Source organism: Rhinoraja longicauda, chromosome 4, assembly GCF_053455715.1.
Source record: "Rhinoraja longicauda isolate Sanriku21f chromosome 4, sRhiLon1.1, whole genome shotgun sequence".
NCBI classification, from domain to species: Eukaryota; Metazoa; Chordata; class Chondrichthyes; order Rajiformes; family Arhynchobatidae; genus Rhinoraja; species Rhinoraja longicauda.
This window is the reverse complement of record NC_135956.1, coordinates 71,106,184-71,130,385: the sequence shown is the minus strand read 5'-3', so window position 1 is coordinate 71,130,385 and position 24,202 is coordinate 71,106,184. Positions and strand designations below refer to the sequence as shown.

The following is a 24,202-nucleotide window of genomic DNA, read 5'->3' as shown; positions in this document are numbered from 1 at the left end:
TTCACAACTCTCTGACTGAAAAAGTTTTTCCTCATCTCTCTTTGTGATCTGGTACAAATCCAGCTTCTAAATTAAATCGGAGCCCACTGCATGACTGGCAATATCATGAACCAATCACAAAGTAAAACTTAAAAATCAAGAAGTATTCTATCAGATAATCTTATCTGAAGGTTTTGTTTATTTAGACAACCCAAGTTTTGTGCTTTTGCGCTCTGCCTTATAAGTCTGTACAGCAGTCCAATTAATAAAGCTCTTAGCATTTCATGTAAAACTGCCTCATTGTTAACTTTCAAATAGTTTGCTATCACATTGCAGTCTACTGACAGCTTATGATTGACTATAAGTAAGGATTTATCTTGGACAACATTAAAATTCTTTCACCTCAGTCATTTTGCAGATAAGAGTTATTCTTTGAGGTGGAACCTAGGTCATAATGAATCCTCCTTCCTGACGGAGGCACCTATTCTGTTTGAAGACAGAAGTGCTGACAGTAAAAGTAAATATTGATATCTACCGTGAGGCTCGTGATGGGTCCAGCTTAACAGATAAAATTGCAATGTCTTTTTATCCAGCTGTAACCAATTGTCTTGCATAACCCTGCAGGCAATAAAGTGCTAGTATAAAGATTTTATTGAATTTTTAGACTCCTTGTGCAATGAACAAACTAATGGCCAGTGAAAGTTCAAGTATAATTTTTGGAACAAATCCTGTATGATCCATCTGTAATTGAAGGGGGATATGGAGGTTGCTCCACTCATAGTTAGGAGCTTTAACATAAAGCAACAAAGTTTTAAATGGATTGTTAAGTTGGTTGTCAGATTTTTCCGTGGAATCTTCTCAGTTGGGTAGCCTTCCATTTCAAGCGTCAATTGTTTTTCAGGGTCAGTCTACTCAACAAGGCACTCAAAAAGATAGGTGTGTGAGTATTAAAGGGACAGTAAATAAGATAATTAATTTGCCCCTTTTTCCACCACATGCTAGCTGGATTTAAGTTATATTGAAGGACATACTGAAGAACTTCGTCTTTTTCAAAGGATTCATTTGCCCACCACAATACAAGCAACAAGGGATTTGTGATTAGCTGAGTCAATGTCTTACACCGTCCTGTTAAACTTGTACTTCTTCACTTCAGAAGTGCACCAGTCTTCTATAGTGTTCTAACATGGTAGAGTTATGCATCTTTATGTTTGTGGCGATAAACAGTAAAAGTCTTACCAGTGGTTTAGAAGTAGCATTTCTCAATCCTCTTATTTTCTGAGCAAATTATCATTCTTTACAGCATGAGAGATTTATATTTCTTAAATAGTAAGATGATCCTCCTGAAGCTGCTATTGTGGTTTGGGTGATTCTACCATGTTAAAACACTATGGCAGTCTGGTGCACTACTGTGCTAGTGATGTAATGTCAAACTAGGGTAATATGTTGATGCATAACATTGATTCAGCTAACCACAAATCCCTTGCTTCTTGTGTCGTGGTGGGCAAATGAATCATACATATTCTTAAATTTTCTTATTCCTTTTTCACAATTTCAACCTGGTTCATTTTTGTGGGCTGCTAAGGTTCCACGTTTACTTGTTAAACTTCAAAGAGTTGCAGCTGTGTTGCAGTCAATCCAGCCCAAAGTGCGAAAAAGTAACATTCGCGCATTATTAATACTGGCAATCAGCAGAAGTCAAGACGCATATTCATTTCTGGAGCGAAACATCAGCATCATCTACATAACAGTGCTTACCAAAAAAAACTATTATATTTTGTTTTCATCTGGTGCTGTTGTGAATCATTTGCTGTTCTTCCTCAACTGTCAGCCATAACCTATCAACAAGGACGGTGCTGTGAGCACTGATGTTCTGGTCAAAAAAAATTGGTCTAACTAATATCATTGATGTTTAATTTTACACATTTTCAAGCAGTTTATAAATGTGATGATGCACTTGTGGCTTATTTATTTGTTTTTATGATAACGTCTGTTTGGAAAGTAACATTGTGAATGTTGAGCAGTGCACAAGAGAAAATACATTAACTTTTAACCTCTTGTTGGGATTTTAAAAAAATGTAGTGGAAGTAAAGAATCCCAAATAATTTTAAGAAAGATGGATTGTAAGTCCGTGTGGAAAAGAAACATTGTAAAAGCTCAGCAGAGCACAAGAGAAAATTAATTAAATTTATTAAATTAAACCTATTGTTGGTATTTTTAGAAATGCAGTGGAAATAAATCCCCAAAATGTAAGTGGATCTGCAATTGCATAATGCCATCTATGAATACTTAGTTGCCATTGATCTTGTGATTCTCTTTGGTTTTTGATGTCTCACTTCTGTGTCTTTTCAAATATTCTTCATTGACGTAACTTCTTTTAACTTTCTGATTGAAATGTTGTTGAATAAATATGAACTTTTCAGCATACTTTGCAATTTTTATTTTTCCTGGCAAGTTGAGATTGTCGCTCTGATTGCAGACTGGTGCTCCATTCTCTACTTTCGTCTTCAAAAGATAAATGCCACATTCTTTCCACATTCATATGCTGCTGAAATCCTCTTACTTGCTATTCTTATTTCAAGACTTGTTTATGACAAGGCATTTTTGGAGACTTGCCTCTTTCAAAACTCTGAATGTTTTCAAATTTGGCCCAAGTCGCATTTACCTATGTGCTTGTTAAAACTGCTGCCTTCCGGTAAGCAATACCATAATTATGAAGTACTCTTTTTTCAAGTCTCTCTCTGGTCACATCTCACATTATCCATACAATCTATCTATCTTGCAGCTATCTTGAATCTACCAGTTCTAACATCTTGACCATGCTTGACTTTGTTTGCTCCACCATTGATAACTATTCCCTAAGCATTAGAATTTCTTCCCCCAAATCTCCCTACAATTTGAGAGGGAGAAGGGAAAATCGGAAGTGTCAGTATTGCAGTTGAGCAAAGGGGACGATGAAGGCATGAGAGAGGAGCTGTTCAGAGTTGACTGGAAAGATACCCTAGCAGGGAAGATGGCGGAACAACAATGGCAGGTATTTCTGGGAATAATACAGAAGATGCAGGATCAGTTCATTCCAAAGAGGAAGAAAGATTCTAAGGGGAGTAAGAAGCGACCGTGGCTGACAAGGGAAGTCAAGGGCAGTATAAAAATAAAAGAGAAATATAACATACAAAGATGAGCGGGAAGCCAGATGATTGATTGGGACCCTTTTAAAGAGCAACAGAAGATAACTAAAAAGGCAATACGAGGAAAAAAGATGAGGTACGAAGGTAAGGTAGCCAAGAATATAAAAGAGGATAGTAAAAGCTTCTTTCGGTATGTGACGAGGATAAAAATAGTTAAGACAAATGTGGGTCCCTTGAAGACAGAAGCAGGTGAATTTATTGTGGAGAACAAGGAAATGGCAGATGAGTTGAACAGGTACTTTGGATCTGTCTTCACTAAGGAAGACACAATCTCCCAGATGTACTAGTGGACAGAGGTCCTAGGGTAACGGAGGAACTGAAGGAAATTCACATTAGGCAGGAAATGGTGTTGGGTAGACTGATGAGACTGAAGGCTGATAAATCCCCAGGGCCTGGCGGTCTGCATCCCAGGGTACTTAAGGAAGTGGCTCTAGAAATTGTGGACGCATTGATGATCATTTTCCAATGTTCTATAGATTCAGGATCAGTTCCTGTGGATTGGAGGGTAGCTAATGTTATCCCACTTTTTAAGAAAGGAGGGAGAGAGAAAACGGGAAATTATAGACGAGTTAGCCTGATGTCAGTGGTGGGGAAGATGCTGGAGTCAATTATAAAAGAAGAAATTGTGGAACATTTGGATAGCAGTTACAGGATCGTTTCGAGTCAGCATGGATTTACGAAGGGGAAATCATGCTTGACTAATCTTCTGGAATTTTTTGAGGATGTACCTAGGAAAATGGACAAGGGAGAGCCAGTGGATGTAATATACCTGGGCTTTCAGAAAGCCTTTGATAAGGTCCCACATAGGAGATTAGTGGGCAAGATTAGAGCACATGGTATTGGGGGTAGGGTGCTGACATGCATAGAAAATTGGTTGGCAGACAGGTAACAAAGAGTAGGGATTAACGAGTCCCTCAGAATGGCAGGCAGTGACTAGTGGGGTACCGCAAGGCTCGGTGCTGGGACCGCAGCTATTTACAATATACATTCATGATTTAGATGAAGGGATTAAAAGTAACATTAGCAAATTTGCGGATGACGCAAAGCTGGGTGGCGGTGGGAACTGTGAGGAGGATGCTATGAGGATGCAGGGTGACTTGGACAGGTTGTGTGAGTGGGCAGATGCATGGCAGATGCAGTTTAACGTGGATAAATATGAGATTATCCACTTTGGTGGGAAGAACAGGAAGGCAGATTATTATCTGAATGGTGTCAAGTTAGGAAATAAGAAGTACAAAGAGATCTGGGTGTCCATGTTCATCAGTCACTTAAAGTTAGCATGCAGGTACAGCAGGCAGTGAAGAAAGCTAATGGCATGTTGGCCTTTATGACAAGAGGAGTTGAGTATAGGAGCAAAGAGGTCCTTCTGCAGTTGTACAGAGCCCTAGTGAGACCGCACCTGGAGTACTGTGTGCAGTTTTGGTCTTCAAATTTGAGGAAGGACATTCTTGCTATTGAGGGAGTGCAGCTTAGGTTCATTAGGTTAATTCCTGGAATGGCGGGATTGTCGTATGTTGAAAGACTGGAGCAACTAGGCTTGTATACACTGGAATTTAGAAGGATGAGAGGGGATCTTATTGAAACATATAAGATTATTAAGGGATTGGACACGTTAGAGGCAGGAAACATGTTCCCAATGTTGGGGGAGTCCAGAACCAGGAGCCACAGTTTAAGAATAAGGGGTAGGCCATTTAGAACGGATATGAGGAAGTTAGAGAGTTGTAAATCTGTGGAATTCTCTGCCTCAGAAGGCAGTGGAGGCCAATTCTCTGGATGCTTTCAAGAGAGAGTTAGATAGAGCTCTTAATGATAACGGAGTAAGGGGGTATGGGGAGAAGGCAGGAACGGGGCACTGATTGTGAATGATCAGCCATGATCACATTGAATAGTGGTGCTGGCTCGAAGGGCCTAATGGCCTACTCCTGCACCTATTGTCTTTTGTCTATTGTCTCTCTACTACTGGAAATCATTTTGGAAGATACTTAAAAATGGAGGGTGACACAATAGTGAAGACTACATTTTAGAGATACTGGAGGTATCTCCAGTACCTTATACTTTAAGGTAGTGGACCAGTAACATAGATGCCTGAACAAATAATTTAGAGATTAAGTTCAAACAATCCCTTTATGAAAGGGAAATCATGCTTGATTAATCTTGTGGAATTTTTTGAGGTTGTGACACGTAAAATGAATGAAGAGGAGCCAGTCGATGTAGTGTATCTAGACTTTCAGAAAGCCTTTGATAAGGTCCCACACGGGAGATTGGTGAGCAGAATTAGAGCACATGGTATTGGGGGTAGGGTGCTGACATGGATAGAGAATTAGTTGGCAGACAGGAAGCAAAGAGTAGGAGTAAACGGGTCCTTTTCAGAATGGCAGGCAGTGGCGAGTGGAGTGCCGCAAGGCTCGGTGTTGGGGCCGCAACTGTTTACCATATATATTAATGATTTGGATGAAGGAATTAGAAGTAACACTAGCACGTTTGCGGATGACACAATGCTGGGTGGCAGTGTGAACTGCGAAGAGGATGTTAGGAGGTTGCAGTGTGACCTGGACAGGTTGAGTGAATGGGCAGATGCATGGCAGATGCAGTATGATATAGATAAATGTGAGGTTATCCACCTTGGCGGCAAAAACAAGGAGGCAGATTATTATCTCAATGGTGTCAGGTTAGGTAAGGGGGAAGTGCAGCGAGACCTGGCTGTCTTTGAACACCAGTCACTGAAAGTTGGCATACAGGTACAGCAGGCAGCCAAGAAAGCTAATGGCATGTTGGCCTTCATAATGAGAGGATTTCAGTACAGGAGTAAAGAGGTTCTTCTGCAGTTGTATAGGGCCCTGGTAAGACCACATCTGGAGTATTGTGTACAGTTTTGGTCTCCTAATTTGAGGAAGGACATCCTTGTAATTGAGGCAGTGCAGCGTAGGTTCACGAGATTGATCCCTGTGATGGCAGGTCTGTCATATGAGGAAAGATTAGGCTTGTATTCACTAGAGTTTAGAAGGATGAGAGGGAATCTCATAGAGACATATAAAATTATAAAAGGATTGGACAAGCTCGATGCAGGAAATTTTTCCCAATGTTGGGCGAGTCCAGAACCAGGGGCCACAGTCTTAGAATAAAGGGGAGGCCATTTAAAACTGAGGTGAGAAGGAACTTTTTCACCTAGAGAGTTGTGAATTTGTGGAATTCTCATGCACAGAGGGCAGTGGAGTCCAAATCACTGGATGAATTTAAGAGAGAGTTAGATAGAGCTCTGGGGGCTAGTGGAATCGGGATATGGGGGGACGTTGGGCACAGGTTACTGATTGTGGATGATCAGCCATGATCACAATGAATGGCAGTGCTGACTCGAAGGGCCGGATGGCCTCCTCCTGCACCTATTTTCTATGTTCCCATGTTAATTCTGACAACTGTGTAATTTAAATTGAATTAATAATACTGCAACTCAGCGAGTCCCATTTTGCAGTCTGAAGAAGGGTCCTGACCTGAAACGGCACCTATCCATGTTCTCCAGAGATATTGCCTGACCCACTCAGTTACTCCAACACTTTATCCCTTTATGTAAACCAGAATCTACAGTTCCTTGCTTCCCCATTTTTTTGGCCCATATCTTTCTAAGACATTCCTATCCACATAGCTGTTTTAAACATTGCAATTGAACCACTACAGCTTCCTCTGGCAACTCAGCCTGTATACACACCACCCTGTCCACTACACCACCAATATTAGGGTCATCAACATATTTACTAACCACGCCACCTTAGATTGATATCCAAATCAATCCCTTGGGTTTTTGCCATGTACGTTTATTATTCAGACTTAAATGTGGAAGGCACAATGAAGAAATTTGCCATTCATGTGAAAAATGTCTGTGGTGGTGCTTGTAAGGAGGAAAGTTTCAGGCCCCAGGAAGATTGAAAACATCTGGTCAGTTGGTCAGAAATATGACAAATGGAATATAATCCAGCATATTGTAAAGGAATGTATTTGTGAAGGTGCAGCAAGGCAGTAGTGTTTACAATGAATAAGAGCTTATTGAGTGGAGTGGAGCATATTCCATAAATCGTTAAATGTAGTAGGAAAGGCCGCTAAGGGTCACTAGGGCAAATAGCGTGCTTTTCGTTAGTCGCTCAAGCGTAGAACATAAGGTTAAGTTAGGACTGGTTAGGCCACAGGCTGAGGACAATAAAGTTTTGGATACCACATTAAAGGAAATAAAATATTGCACTGGAGAAGGTTCAGAAGAGATTTTTGAAGATATTGCCAACACTGGAAAATTGTAGCAATGAGGAAAGATTGAATAAGCTTGAGATATTTTCTTTACAACAGGGGAGAAGGTGACGTGAGATGTAATTGAGAAGTGTAAAATTATAAGGGGCACTCATGGAATAAAATGGGAAAACCAAACTGAGGAGTCAAAAACCAAAAGGCACTAATTTAGAGTAGTTGGCAGAAATATCAGAGGGGACAACGTTGGCACCATCATCTTCATTTGTGGAAAGAGTCAGACGCTGTTCCGTAAGAATCTTAACCACATTCAGTTCCCCCACACACAGGTTACCTTTTTGGTTTCTTGGTAGGCCATACCCTTTTCTTAGTTACACTTTCTCTCTTTATGAACATGAAATATCTTTTGAGTTTTTTAAATTTCACTTGCCATTATTTTTTATACCTTCGCTTTTCTTCTTTCCTTCTTTCAGTTTTACTTGCAGGCTTTCTATATTTTGTCATGCTTTCTGCTGTATTAAATTGTCCACTTTGTCTTATCCTGTCTGCTGAGCACCTTGTCAAGGAGTCAAACAGCATGAAAGCAGGCCTTTTGACCCACCGAATCCACACCAACCATTAAACTTCCATTTATACAAATTGCATTTTATTATCCCTACATTCCCAAAATCCTCCCACAGCGGCCTTCATGTGCCCCCACTGCTCCCACTTGTGTGGCTCACACATCAGACTCGTGAGCCACACTCGATCCCATAAGACATGAGATTGCACAACCATGCTATCATCGTCTACGATGGGCCACCCCCACTCTGCTTTACTGCTTTTCACTTGTTGTAAATTTGTGTGCAGGTTTTTTAAATGTATTTTTCCTTGGTCCAATATCTATAGTACATTCACAATGCTGTGAATGCCCTTTTTTATTTATCGTATTTCATCTTCATATTATTCCTTCTCACAACTCTTGGGTGTTTCCGTTACCACCCTTACATTTTTTTATTTTTAAACCCTTCTCTTCATCTCATCTAAAAACAGTGTACCAAGACCCATGAAACTTCCAGGCCATCCTTAAACCAGGTTTCTCCAGTAATCATATTAACAAACTTGCAACTCCCGTGCTCCCAACTCATCTGCCTTATTTGCTATGTTCCTTGCATTATGTGTTTACCTACATGGTCAACCAGGCCACTTTTATGTCCAACTCAGCAGGCTATGCAGTATCTGTGGATGGAAATGTAAAGCCAGCATTTTGGGTCGAAACCCTTTGATCTATACAAAGTCTTTTGGATTTAGATAAAGGTTCTCGACCTGAAACATTGATGCTGCCTGGCCCATTGAGTTCCTTCAATTGCTCTATTTTTTAGCTACGGATTCTAGCATCTACAGTCTCTTTTGCCTTCTTTCTTGTCTATTTGGTATCTTTCTTCTCAGTTATAGAGCCGTAGAGTCATACAGCATGGAAACAGGCCCAACTTTCCCATGCCGACCAACAGGCCCCAACTACACTCATCCCACCTGCCTGCATTTGGCCCATATCCTTCAATCCATGCACCTGTCAAATGTCCTTTAAACATTGTGATAGTGCCTGCCATAACTACATTCTTTGGCAGCACGTTCTATGCACCCACCACTCTTTGTGTGTTAAAACAAAAGTTGCCCCACAGTTCAGTTTTGTTAGTTTAGAGATGCAGCGCGGAAACAAGCCCTTCGGCCCACCGAGTCCACACCGACCAGCGAACACCTCACATTAACACAGGTCAACAAACATTAGGAACAATTTACACTTATTCTAAGTATACAAACCAAAGCCAATTAACCTACAAACCTGTACGTCTTTGGAATGTGGGAGAAAACCGAAGATCACGGAGAAAACCCATGCAGGGAGAACATACAAACTCCGTACTAATAGCACCCGCAGTCGGGATCGAACCCGGGTCTCGCGCTGTAAGTGCTGGAAGGCAGCAACTCTACCGCTGCTCCACTGTGTTGCCCTATTAAATCTTTCCGCCCTCACCTTAAACCTATGTCCTCTGGTTCTTCATTCTCCTAGTTTAGATATTTATGCATTTACCCAATCTAGTCCTCTCATGATCTTACATACCTCTGTAAGATTGCCCCTACACTCCAAGGAATAAATAAAGTCCAAGCCTGCTCAACCTCTTTCTATAGCTCAGGCCCTCGAGTCCTTGCAAGATCCTCATAAATCTTCTTTGTACCCTGTACCCTTTCCCATTTTATTATATCAGTGAAAGAGGAGCTGGTACCCTTGTCTCAATGCATTTCCTTTGTTTCACTTAGAAAATCTGCCCGATTGGCCATAGTATCTGTATGCAGGAATATGCATGACCTTTGATGAGTTTCCTTGAAAAAAGCTTCAATATTTTCCCCAGTGGACCATTTTTTTAAACTAATTTGTGCTCTGCCAATCATTAAATTTTCTGAGGACATGCTGTAACCTGGTAACTTCATGTTCTGGAGGCTTATGTTAAGATCTGATGTCAATAATTTTTGATGGTCAAATTGTCATCTTAAAAAAATGCATGTCATGTTTTTCATTGACTGTTTTAATTTTGTGGAATCTGGCCTAAAATTGATATGCAACTTATTGGAGAATTAAAGATAGATGTAAAATGCTAGAATAACTCAGCGGGACAGGCAGCACCTCTGGAGAGAAGGAATGGGTGACGTTTCAATTAACTTTTGACTTGATCGTCCCATGTAGAAGTATGACAATAAATTTGTACACAGAATAGAGGAATCAAGAATTTTTTCACAGAGGGTGGTGGGTATATGGAATGAGATGCCAGAAGAGGTAGTTGGTACTATAACAGTGTTTAAAAGAAATTTAAACAGGTACATGGATAGAAAAGATTTAGTGGGATACGGACCAAATACTGGTAGGTAGGACTAGAGAAGATGGGCCATCTTGGTCGGCATGTACAAGTTGGACCAAAGTGCCTGTTTCTATGCTGTATTACTTTATGACTCCAAATTTGATGCACTTATCTATTATATCTACACCTTAAAAGTTTGACGATCAAGCTAACCTATTGTACTATGTCCTTTAAATTCATTAGGCCCCTGTAAAGTGTTTATTCCAACAACAATGCACTGATAGGAAAGGGATAAGATAATTTTGAAAGTTATGATGGAGCATGGTAACTCAAAGTTTATCCACTTTGAACTGCTATATGGACAATGAATACTGATCTCTGGAAGAATTTATTTGTGCTGTAAAAAAAATCTAAAATTATCAGCAAAAACAAGGTAATCACGAGCTACAGTGATTATTTTGGCATTTGGAAGAATGCAACTTTGCAAAGGTTAGCTAATGCATTGTAAGAATAATTATAAAATAAAACTGTTTATTTTTCATAATTGGAGTGCTAAACCACAATGTGTAAGGTCAAGTTGAGTTATGACATAATAAATTAAGTTGACGATGTGTAACAAATGGTTCTTGTAAAACTCTACAATTCTTTAGAACGAATGGAAAAATTTGAAATGAAAACAGAAACCGTTAGAAATACTCAGCAGGTCAGGCTGCATCTGTGGGAAGAGAAACAGGTTGTGTTTCAGGTTGAAGGCCTTTTGTCAGACTGTGAAGGAGGCAAAAGAAGCATGTTAAAATGTGGACCAGGTTTTGGTGGAGGGAGTACAGGGGATGTCTCGGACAGTGTGAAGCAGTGGTGATTGAGGAGAAACTGTAACAAAATTATCTGATCAATAAATGAATGGGAGCAGTTAGAGAATGAGGACATAACGAAAAGAACGGAGACAAAAGAATGTGGGAGTTGGAGGACATGGCCAGCAGGTTGGGCGGAGATATCTTCTACTCACAGAGGGGGAAAAAAAAAGAAAGTAAAGGGAAAAAACATTAAAATAAGTCATAAAATTGTACAGCATGGAAACAGTCTATGCCGACTCAGATGTTTATAGCTGAAATTGCCTGCATTGACCCATCTATATACTAAAACTCTCGTTTGTTATCTTGTTTGTGACCTCAGCCAAAACGGTACACGATAGCGTGACAATTTTAGGCCCACCTTACTCATCATTGTCACTTTAGTGATAATGCAAGTAGTTTTATTGAAATCGGTCTTATATTTTTTAAGTTATTCACATTTTAAAGTTTAAAAGGAGGGGAGGAGGAGCGGAGGAGGGAGGAGGGAGGGAGGGGGGAAAGGGGGAGTGGGGGAGAAGGGAGAGGGGAGGGGGGGGTTGAGGAGAGAGGGGAGTGGGGGAGGACAGGGTGCTGCACCAATGCAGGAGAGGTTTGGGCCCAACGGGTCCACTTGGTCTAGTATCCTTCTAAACGTTTTTATTCATGTACCTGTCCAAATGTCGTTTAAATGTTGTGATTGCGCTCGACTCCTGTGGCACCTCATCCCATATACTCACCACCCTCTGTGTGGGGAAAAGTTGCCTCTCAAGCTGCATGGTGCGGCACGGTGGCACAGCGGTAGAGATGCTGTCTCACAGCGCCGGAGACCTGGGTTCGATCCCGACTACTGGGTTGCTGTCTGTACGGAGTTTGTACGTTCTTCCCGTGACTGCGTGGGTTTTCTCAGAGATCTTTGCTTTCCTCCCACACTCCAAAGACGTACAGGTATGTAGGTTAATTGGCTTGGTGCATGTGTAAATGGTTCCTCTTGTGTGTAGGATAGTGTTAATGTGCAGGAATCGCTGGTCAGCGCTGACTCGGTGGGCCGAAGGGCCTGTTTCCACGCTGTATGTCTAAAACAAAATGTAATTTTTAAAAAAAGCTCTTCTAAAAGTTCTCCCCTCTCACCTTAAATCTGTGCCCTCTGGTTTAAGATTCCCTTTTTACCCTAAGAAAGTGAATATCCACGCTATCAACTCCCCTTGCGAATTTATAAATCCTTATTCCCTCAGTTATCTCCTCAACTTCTTGCGCTTCAGTGAAAAAAGATTCAGCCTCTCTTTATAACTCTGAGCTCTTTAGTTCCTGTAAATGCTTGTGAATCTTTTTTGTACCGGTTCCAGCTTAATGACATCCTTCCTATAGTAGGGCGACTGATCAAGGCAGAAATCAATTTGTCTGAAGTTGGAAAATTCAGTATCAAGTCCAGAAAACTGCAACATGCCCAGGTGGTAGTTGCAGAGCAACAAACAACCGGCAAACTCAGCAGTCAAGCAGCATCTGGTGGGGAAGAAGGAATTGTCGACATTTTCGTGACTAGATTAGAAGAATTTACATGCAATCTAGTGCACTGCGTTCACATTGTGGTTTTGTCACATTGGATAGTTGCTTTGTGGAACACCTGTGTTAAGCCCACCGGCATCCCTATGAGCTCCCCATTGTCTGCCACTTTAGTTCCACTCCCATTCTGACCAGTCTCTCTCTGGCCTCCTGTTCTGTTCCCGTGAGGCGCAATGCAACCTTGAGGAGCAGCATCTCAACTTCCATCTGGGCTTAGGGCAACCTTCTGGACTTGATGTTGAATTCTACAACTTCAGGTAACTTGATTTCTGTTTTTTTTTAATCAGTTGCCAATTGTTTCATGGTTCATTATTACCATGTGTACTGAGGTACATTGAAATTCTGTTTTTGCATACACTTCTATAAATTATTACTATACATTAGCACAATCCCAGATTTAGCACAAAGTGTATAGAAATAGCCCACTGAGACCATTTATAAGAGTCACCAGGGTTTTGTGGCATTTTCAAAATCCAAGTTGTAGCTGGCCATATTGGCACATTGTCCTGACGGCTTTGTAGGTTCGGCCTGGCGAAGCAAAGCTGTGAGCATTGACCATCATTACTCCACCGTTCTGTGCCACTGTAGGCCTTGTCCGGTCCGGGCACTCGGTCTTCTTGTGCAGCACATGATCCAGTTGAGCCCCAGGGGCGCCAGCCGTCACCTCAATCCGGATCGGCCAGTGAACCGTCGACTCTTTCTTCAACGGCTACCATTCAGCCTTTGTACTCCGGGGGTGCCTCCTGCAGCCGACCTTGAGAGTATGGAAGACCCTCCTCTGACCGGCCTTTGTTCTCACGTCCACCGTCACTGACTCCCTCCTCCCTCGTCTCTGGTTCTTTGGTCGTCGAGGATGAGCAGGGGCCAGCTTCGCTCTTCGGGCAGGTTTCCTGGCTTCACGCCAGACAAGCCAAGCCTGCTTTTGGGGGAAAGCACAACTGCCTTCGGCTGCGTGGCATGGCGGTCTTCTGTGATGTTCTGTGATACTAATCACAGCAGTCAGTCTGTGATGTTGTTTAGTTTGTTGTTATTTGTTTTCCCCTTACTTTCTTTTTTTCTTTTTTCCTCTTCCAAGAGTGGAGCATATGCCAAGTCTGGGCTGCCGGGCTGATCTGCATTTTGCAACATTTTTTTGTTTATATTGTTTTATATTCAAACGGTTCCTATTTGATTATTGATCAATTCACCTCACAGTGAATCAATCAATTCACCATGCAGAGAAATGTGAGGTGTTGCATTTTGGGATGTCCAACAAGGGCAGGACCTACACAGTGAATGGTAGGCCTCTGGGAAGTGTTGTAGAGCAGAGGGATCTAGGATTGCAGGTGCATGGTTCCTTGAAGGTCGAGTCGCAGGTAGATAAGGTGGTCAAAAACGATTTTGGCACATTGGTCTTCATCAGTCAGAGTATTGAGTATAGAAGTTGGAAGGTCATGTTGCAGTTGTATAAGACGTTGGTGAGACTGCATCGAGAGTATTGTGTTCTGTTCTGGGCACCATGTTATAGGGAAGATATTATCATGCTTGATAGGGTTCAGAGAAGAATTACGAGGATGTTGCCAGGACTAGAGGGTCTGAGCTATAGGGAGAGGTTGATTAGGCTGGGTCTCTATCCCTTGGAGTGCAGGAGGATGAGGGGTGATCTTATCGAGGTGTATAAATTCATGAGAGGAATAAATTGGGTAGAATCTCTTGCCCAGAGTGGGGCAATCGAGGATCAGAGGACATAGGTTCAAGGTGAAGGGGAAAAGATTTAATAGGAATCTGAGGGGTAACTTTTTCACACAAAGGGTGGTGGGTGTATGGAACAAGTTGCCAGAGGAGGTAGCTGAGGCTGGGACTATCCCAACGTTTAAGAAACAGACAGGTACATCGATAGGACAAGTTTGGAGGGATATGGACCAAACATAGCCAGGTGGGACTAGTGTAGCTGGGACATGTTGGCCGTTGTGGGCAAGTTGGGCCGAAGGGCCTGTTTTCACACTATCACTCTATGACTCTATGACCTTAAGTTTAAAGGCCTGACCCGAAATATCATCTGCCCATTCCCTCCACAGATAATGCTTGACCCGCTGGGTTCTTCCAGCGCTTTGTGTTTTGCTCAAGATTCCAGCATCTGCAATTTCTTGTGCCTCTGTGCTCATTTCACCTTCTTTACAGCTTATCCCTGTGGCCATCCCTTTTTTTACACTATCAGAGACACCCCTCTCCTCCACCTTCCTTCCAGTCTAATGAGCTTCTATCTCCTTCCCAATTCAGTAAAATAATTTTGCACATTCTTCTCTTCCCACAGACCTGCTGAGTATTGGCAGCACTTTCTTTATTTCAGATTTCCAGCATCTGCAGTTTCTTTGAATTTCATGTGTTTACCCCCAGCGATTGGATAGAGTTGGGTTAAAAGTTTATTTTGAAGCAAGGTAGTTTCTAAGAGAAACATTTTTATTTTGGCAATAGTGACGGTGGTGTCAAAGTCTTCAGATTACATTATAAAATGTATTGGCTTTTACACAGAAGTGTGGTTGCACTGCTTTTCATTGGCCATGAGTAGCTGCCAGCATGTCTTCATATTTTGGAAACCTCTTGTGGTTCTAATTGGTAACGCAGTGCTGTTTTCAATTTGTTCTATGCATTTTAGACAAAACCTTTTAGCTGCTGTATATTACAAAAAACATATAATTCTTGAGTGGCGCAATTTGTTGCTGATTGAAGGACTATTTCCTTTTTCGCTGGGAAATCAATTATGAGATTGGAGAGTTCACTTGTTTCGGAACTGATTCAAAGATTTTAACAGCGTAGACATCACATTGGAGGCTCAAAGAATAAACTAAGACCGTGTGGCTTTGCACAACTGTTGAGCACTGGTATAAAGCAAGAGAGAAACCAAGCTTTTCCTCAATAAGCATGAGGTACAATTAAAGAAAATAGTTTAGATAGATTAAAGGTTGAACTATGCTATTTGCGCGAAAGTTTCATGGTACGTTTATGGAGTAAATTTCTTAGCTGCATAGAATATATGTAAAAGGACAAGGATTGTTAAGATATTTAGATTATGGCATTGGTAAAGGGGAAAGACAATGGAACATGCAAACCTAAAGGGAAAGAAAAGCCATGAAGCATTAAGGAGTCTTCAGGCCAGTGGCACAGAAGCTAAGCTCACCATTGAGCCCTGTTTAACAGCTGATGTGAAGGAAGTGTTGCTTGAGGTCCTTTCGTAAATGTGATACTTGATCTGCCCTTTTGGTGCAATCCATGTCCTCAATGCACTATCACATGCATGGTTCATGGTTTCAAGGCAATGGATTTAGATTACAGGTTAATCACCAAACAAAAGTGGGTTTTTTTCGTCTGTCTACAGATGTGGATGAGATTACAGAGCACCTTTGGCTTGGTGTGACCATCCTGACATCCCTTTGTTAAGCTTCTCGCAATCTCTTAGTATGGCGACAACACTTTTGAGGAACTCACTATTGTTTTTGCACTACTTCAGAGTCCACGACAAATCTTTGCACCTTTCTGCTGTTTTGCATTCATTGTTGTGTTTATTGTTATATTTTTTTCTTTGCTATATGAGCTTCAGACATTTCATTGCACAGTAGTGTAAATGACAAAATAATACGAATCTGAATATTATTATTATTATTATTACATTTTTATTAAGCAGACTCATGGTCCATTAGAATACACATACAGTACACAGTATATACATATAAAATTAAATTAAATTAGAAAAGGCAACAATACCAATGTTTCCACATAGGTGACAGGTATCTCACGGCACTGAAACCAGGATTTACCAGCAGCACAATGATGGAATTCTGAGAACCATTCAATCGGCATATAAATTTAAACATGAGATTCCTCAACAGGGCATGAAACGTATTGACTCCTGCACTACAAAACAGTTCACTTGCACTGCACCACCTTGGCTTTCTAAGCAATATGCGCATGCAGTCAATAGACAATAGACAATAGACAATAGGTGCAGGAGTAGGCCATTCAGCCCTTCGAGCCAGCACCGCCATTCAATGCGATCATGGCTGATCACTCTCAATCAGTACCCCGTTCCTGCCTTCTCCCCATACCCCCTCACTCCGCTATCCTTAAGAGCTCTATCCAGCTCTCTCTTGAAAGCATCCAACGAACTGGTCTCCACTGCCTTCTGAGGCAGAGAATTCCACACCGTCACCACTCTCTGACTGAAAAAGTTCTTCCTCATCTCCGTTCTAAATGGCCTACCCCTTATTCTTAAACTGCGGCCCCTTGTTCTGGACTCCCCCAACATTGGGAACATGTTTCCTGCCTCTAATGTGTCCAATCCCCTAATTATCTTATATGTTTCAATATTATAGGCAACCTTAAGTTTATGGATGCTTGACTTATTAAACTTTATCCACAAAGGAGCAGTGTAAAGAGGAGTACAGTACGCTCTAAACAGGTTTATCTTGACATTTCCTGAGCACCAGTGGAATTTCCTAACCAACATGTTAGCTTGTGCATACAACATGCGGCGCTGTCTATACATGTCCTCATCATCAGACATTTGATATGTGATGACATGTCCCAGATACTTAGCTTTACAGCAGACAGATAGAACCTGCCCAGACAGGTAAAATGATGGGAAGACTAGATCTTTGTCCCCTTTTACTTTACAAATCATGACAACGCTCTTTTTAGCATTGTATTTCACGTCAAATTGGACACCATACTCAGAGCATATATTCAACATCTGCTGAAACCCAGCACCGCTAGGAGAAAAAACCACCAGATCATCGGCATACATAAGATGGTTTACCAGGGTGTTACCAATCATACATCCTGTTTTACAGCCTCTAAGCTGTTCAGATAAATCATTCACGTACACATTAAAGAGGGCTGGTGAGAGTAGCCCCCCCTGGCGAACCCCATTACCAACACCAAATGTTACAGAGACTGCATTACCCCATTTGACCTGCATGCTCTAGTTGGCGTACCAATATGCCAGGACCCTAATTATACTGTTAGGCACTCCTCTTTGACTCAGTTTTTGGAACAGCTTATGATGGTTGACTCGATCAAAAGCTTTAGAGGCACCAATAAAACCAATTAACACAGAGGAATTCTGCCTTCTATACATTTCAACCATTTCCTTCAGGGCATAGATACATAAATCAGTACCATGCTTAGCCTTGAAGCCAAACTGGTTGTCTGTAGTACCCAAATAAAAACATTATCTAATAAAATTATTTCCAGGACTTTGGATAACACACTGGCTAGAGCAATCGGTCTGTAATTATCCAAGCTCCCCACCTTGCCCGCTTTGTCCTTGATGACAGGCACCAGAGTAACGGACAACATGGTGAAAAAGTAAATTACATCAATTGGAATAAACTTTCATGAATAACATGAATGTAAAATGGATAATGCCAATAGAAATTTGTTGTGATAATGAATAAAGAAGTTATTTCTAGTAACAGAGTTCAATTAAACGTATATAATGTAATTTTAAGAACCAAGGAAATGCAGATGGTGGTTTACAAAAAAAACCCATGTGCTCGGGTAACTTAGCGAGTCAGGTAACATCTGAAGAAGAGTCTCGACCTGAAAAGTTGTCTGTCCTCCAGATTTGCTGCCTGACCTGCTGAGTTTACTCCAGCATTTTGTGTTTCTGTTTTGGTGTGATTTCAAAATGATTAGCAGAAAGAAACATGGTTACTGTGATGCAAGCTGATGACATAATGATCAGTGTGAGTACTATTGATAAATTCTTCATTATATGGAATTGAATTGTACAGTTATGTTTCAAAATGGAAGCACAAGCAATATTAGGAAAATTTATAGGTGAATTTGTATTTTATTTAGAAATAGAGATTCAGTTCACTCAACTATAGTGCTCTCAAAAATAAACAATTCAATTAGAGTAATTATTTGGGTGAGAAATTACCCAGGCACTAAACAGCAGTTTGTTAGTTTTATCTATCTGTTCAGGAAGTGCCTTCAGTTCTCCTAAGCAGGTCAAAAAAGGAAAGTTTCTCTGGAGACTGATAAACAATAATAGATAAAAAATAAAGCATGAAGTGCTCATTGAAGCTCAGTTTGCACAGAGGAAATTTAATGGGAAATAGTTACATTGGTTGCAGATGGACTTGTTTCCTGAACCTCATTCCTGATAGAAATTCTAGATCGGTAAGAAATTTGTACATCAGATTTACTCTAAGATAGAGAAGGTGAATTAAAGGATTTGTTTGTTTGACTGCACTAAAACTCAGATGATTCTGATTTCCATGTCCATCTGATTTTCCCCTTTCCTTTCCATTTTAAAAATAGGCTATTTTTATGATTCCCACCAACCCACCACCAACATTCCGGAAGCCAGAACTTTGGTCAGATGAGTTCACGGATTTTGTAAAGAAGTGTCTGGTGAAGAATCCAGAGCAAAGAACAACTGCCACACAACTGTTACAGGTTTGGAAAAATGTTTTTCAGTGAACCTTGGTTAATGTTATGTTGTGTAATGAATTTCCAGGTCCGACTTAGCTTTAAACAAACACTTCAGCTTTCATCAAAAAGAAGCCTGACCAGTGGGTGTGGATTGTATATTTGAAGACCCAGACTTTAATATACAGTAAACCCTCGTTATAAGTTATTATCATTGTACGTAGTTGAAATCAGAAAACATAAATACCTTGGCTGCATGAATAGGTCAGAGGCTGGATATATCATTCACCTCCTGATACCCAATGCCTTCCCACCATTTACAAGACATGTCAAGTCTACAATGAAATACCGTCCACTTGCCGTGATGAGTGCCACATCCAGGTCAAAGTAAACTGTTTGATGAATACCCTATCGACCGTTCGAAGCATTGATTTCTTCCAATATGTAATGGATGTAGTGTGCAATAAGGCAATTATTCAACCAAGCTACCCCTACAGCACCTCTCAAACCATTCAGGAAAGGGCAGCAGTTGTGTTGCATACCATCACCTGCAGGTTCAGTTCAAAGTCGCAGTGTTGGAAATATATCACCGATCCTTCATCGTCACTGGGTCTAATTCCTGGAAATGTCTACCCAATAGCACCGTGGGGATACCTTCAATGGAAAACTGCATTGGTTCAAGTTGTTGTCTCACTACATCTTCTCATGGACAAATTACAGGTGAGCAATATAACTGGCCTTTCCAGCAGTGCTCAGGTCTTAAAAATTAATATTTTAAAAAAAAATTGCTGCAGCCATCAAACTGCAGTAAGGCATTCACGATGTTCCCAGGAAATGAGCATATGCCATTTGAAGTAAACTTTCCTTGCAATTACTGTCCTGAGTTTACAATGACATTCAGGCAAAGATCACAATGACAGTGGAGTGAATTTGTCCTCAGACTTACAACAAAAGATGATTTATTAGCCTAATCCTGTGCACAATTGGAAAAGTATGCAATATAGTAACATTGATTCATTGTTATACCATTCAATGCTCCCCTCCAAAGACTTATTAGAGTTCACATCTTCATTATATTGTCAACTCCATGTGATCGCACTCAGGAGGTCTGCACAAAGTAAAACGAAAGCAGCCCAATTGAATTCACATTAAGGTTGTCCAAAGGTCAATTTTCATGGTGAGTTTGAGGTAACCTGCCAGATTTCCACAACTTTGGGGATCTGGCAGGTAATTTGCTTGAAACTGTGAGCAACTCTGGGATTTTCACTTGAACACGGAAGCCCCCAAGTTGCAGTCAGCAATTTGCCACAATTCTGCCGACTGTGCTCTGATGTTGGACAGAGTCCAGCATGTGGTCTCACCACTTAGCAAGGGAATCGACACTAATCTCCAATGCAGCGACTGCCTCCTATTCATTTCAATGGAGGATTTGGCCGCATGTATGTTAATTTAGATGTTTTCTTTTAAAATCGGCATTTTTAAAAAAAAAGTCTGAACTGCGTGGGATCTTTTAAATGTTTTCATTCTTGGAGGGTAGCTTTTTAAAATGTTCTAGTTTTTTTCTTTTAAACTGATTTTGAACATTGGAAATGTAAAACATTGTAAGTAATTTCACAGCTTTGACAACCAGCTAATGCTTAGTCAGATGCCAAAATGTTTTCATTTTGTTTTGGCATTCTCCATCCAACACGAGTGCAACATATTGTGGAAAGTCGTAGGGCTTGGCTCCAAGGACTATGGTCAGTTCTTCACCACAAATCCTTGTTGTATGGATCACTCCAGGTAACTGCGATCTTCATTTGGAAGACAGCAGTTAGAACAGCCAGTTGCTGTTGACCTCAAATTCTTGGTCGACAATTCATCTCGATCAAATTCATGATTCACATCAAATAATTTAACTCAGCACTGGAGAAATTAACACGAGTTAGTCTGTTTGCCTCAACACGAAAGCAGGGAAGTTCTTATTCTGGCATGGAGTCATATAATGAGTGTTTGGGATTATTTTAGCTGTTGCAACAAATCCAAATTTGTGTCTGAATTTGAAAAGGACTATAGAGTTTATAAAACACAGACCTCATGCTTCACGTTAGCAAAGTTTGCATATCTCATTCCAGACATAGAGACGCTGCTAGTTGTTGAATAAGGATGTAAAGATATCATGAATATATTGGTTTTCCCTCAAGCAGTCAGTGATGACATAAAAAAATTGGTAAATAAAAGGGCGCCGCACGATGGCTGCCTCGCCTACAGTCTGTCTGTCCTTTTCAAACTCTTTTGTTATTTTTGGTAAGTTTTAAAAGTTTGTGTAAATGTTCTCTGGTTTGTTTTATGTGGGGGATGGGAGAGGGGGTCGGGGGAAACTTTTAAAAAATCTCTTACCTTGCCGGAGATGCGATTGTTTTCCGGATCGTATCTCTGATCACTCTGTGGCCTAACATCACGGAGCTGGAGGTCTTGCCTGGGACTGACCTTGAGCCCCTGTGGGGGCGTGGGCTTATCATCTGGGCCTGCGATCCTTTGCCTGGGATCGACGCTCCAATGCAGCCTGCGGACTTTAACATCAGGAGCTCGCAGTCCCGGGTTGAGACCGGTCGGGAGCTCCAAAAGCTGCACGAGGTTCGACTGGTCCCGACCCGGGGTAGATCACCGGCGCTGGGGAGCTGAGATACCCCCCGATGAAGGAGCTTGATCAACTCGACGAGGAAGGCTCACCGCCAGCTATGGGATTAAGATCATCCCGTCAACGGAGGGTTAGAACCTCCGACTGCTGGAGGACAAAGAAGGGAGAGATTGAACTTTTGTTTCACCTTCTATCACAGTGGGGAATGTGGAGGAGTCACTGTGGTGGATGTTCATGTTAAAATGTATTTTGTGCGTCCTGTTGCTTTTTATTGTTATGACTGTATGGCAAATGAAGTTCCTTGTATGTTGCAAAACATACTTGGCTAATAAAGTTTTATTGTGATTGTGATTGTGTGATTGTGATAACATCTTCACCTGTTTGGGGAGGGGACTTGTGCCTGGGGGTTTGTGTCTCTGAACATTCAGTCCTTACTTTTAGATTATTTATATAGGAAAGCAGTTATAGTTCTTTTGCTTTCAATAATAACCACACCACAGCTTTAAAAAAGTGCCAGCAAAGTCATTGGTCAATTGAAGTAAAGCATGCTCAAAGATCAAGGTCTCAGATCAAACACAAAACTCACAGTCTATCGTGCAGAGTTACTCCCACCATCCTTTAAACATCGGAGAGATGGACAACCTACCGTGAGCAATGAAAGGCACTGGAAAAACACCACACCAATGCTATTTTGATACAATTCCCTAAATGCACCAGGATGATAAGTGAAGCATTGTCAGCATCCTCTCCTAGATCAACATTCCCAGCACAGTGGACCATTACTCAGTTGGCTGACCATTTCATTCCGACATCTGATAATAGACTGCCAAAGCAAACACACTATTCGAAGCACTATCATTTATGGAGATGACTGGATGGGCAGAGAAAAAGATTCAAGGAAGTCTCACCACAGCCATTCAAAGTGGAGAGTCCTGCATTAGATCTGGAAGCGGTGTCAGAGAGCCTTGTAGCACAGACCCACGGTCTTTGGTCCAATTCCTCCATGGTATTCCAGTTTCCCATCTAAGCTTGGACCTTTTACCTGCATTTAGCCCACATTCTTCCAAAACCTTTCCTATCCATGTACCTGTCTAAATGTCTTTTAAATGTTGTTATTGTACTTGTCCAAATGTCTTTTAAATGTTGTTATTGTACCTGCCTCAACAACCTCCTCTGGCAGCTCATTCCATATACTCACAACCATCTGTGCAAGAAAACCTGTTCCTCAGGTTGCTATCAAATCTTTTCCCTCTCATCTTAAACCTATGACTTCTTGATATCCCAACCTTGGGGAAATAAATCTGTGTGCATCCACCCTATCGATTTCCCTCATGATTTTTGTGTGAGAAGGAACTGCAGATGCTGGTTTAAACCGAAGAAAGACACAAAAAGCTGGAATAACTCAGCCAGACAGGCAGCATCTCTGGAGAGAAGGAATGGGTGTTGTTTCAGGTCGAGACCCTTCTTCAGACCCTTCTTGACCCGGAACGCCACCCATTCTTTCTCTCCAGAGATGCTGCCTGTCCCGCTGAGTTACTCCAGCTTTTTGTGTCTATCTTCCCTCATGATTTTATCCATCTCTATGTGATCACCTTGGTTTCCTACGTTCTGGGGAATAAAGTCTGAGTGAGCCCAACCTCTCTCTTTTACTCTGTCCCTTAAGTCCTGCCAACATCCTCCTAAATCTATTCTGCACGTTTTCTATCTTAATTTCATTTTTACCATGGCAGGGTACCAAACTGAACACACTACTCACCAACATCTAGTATAACTACAATATAACATCCAAACTTCTATACTCAATGTCCTAAATGACAAAGGCCAGTATGCCAAAGGCCTTCTTCACCATCCTATCTCACTGTGAATCCAATTTCTGGGGACTAAGTACTGTACTAGGTCGCTCCCCAGAGCTCTTCCATTCACAATGAAAGTCCTACCCTGGTTTGACTTCTCAAGACATAATAATAATAAGCCAATACTAATCCTATCCCTCAGAATCCCTCCAGTAACTTTCCTGCCACATATGTTCATTATACTGGTCTATGGTCCCACGATTTCTTTTTAAATAAAGGCTCAACATTAGCCATCGTCCAGTTTTACGGCATCTCATCTGTGGCTAATTGATGTTTATATCTCAACCAGGGATCTCTCAATTTCTTCTCTAGCTTCCCACAGTGATCTTAAACTGCAGTTGCTGGGTGTGTCTTGTCATTGGCAGGAGACTCAGGGATGAGCTCATGGCTGGGGCTGCCATTTGTACTTCTGGTCAATTGTTACCCTCAGGATATGAACCTGGGGGACTTGGCGATAATGTCATTGAAAAGCAAGGGCAAATATTTGGACTGTTTCTTATGGGAGACAGTCATTGCGTTTTTGAGGCATAAATGTTACTTAAATTTACCAGCCCATGTCTGAGGTTAGATATAGCATTCAGGGCTAACAAAATCAAGGGATTATAGGGAGAAAGCAGGAACGGGTAACTGATTTTGGATGATCAGCCATAATCATATTGAATGGCTCGAAGGGCCGAATGGCCTACTCCTGCACCGATTT

At 41.3% G+C, this 24,202-nt stretch overlaps 1 protein-coding gene across 2 annotated transcripts in view; it reads left to right on the top strand.

Annotated features, from left to right (window-relative positions):
• The window catches only part of stk3 (serine/threonine kinase 3 (STE20 homolog, yeast)), a 276,140-nt gene that overhangs the window by 126,677 nt on the left and 125,261 nt on the right, over positions 1–24,202 (top strand). For both annotated transcript variants that reach the window (XM_078398044.1, XM_078398046.1), the window contains exon 7: positions 18,919–19,056. In XM_078398044.1, coding sequence (XP_078254170.1) covers positions 18,919–19,056 — 138 coding nt within the window. The remainder of the gene's footprint in view (positions 1–18,918; positions 19,057–24,202) is intronic.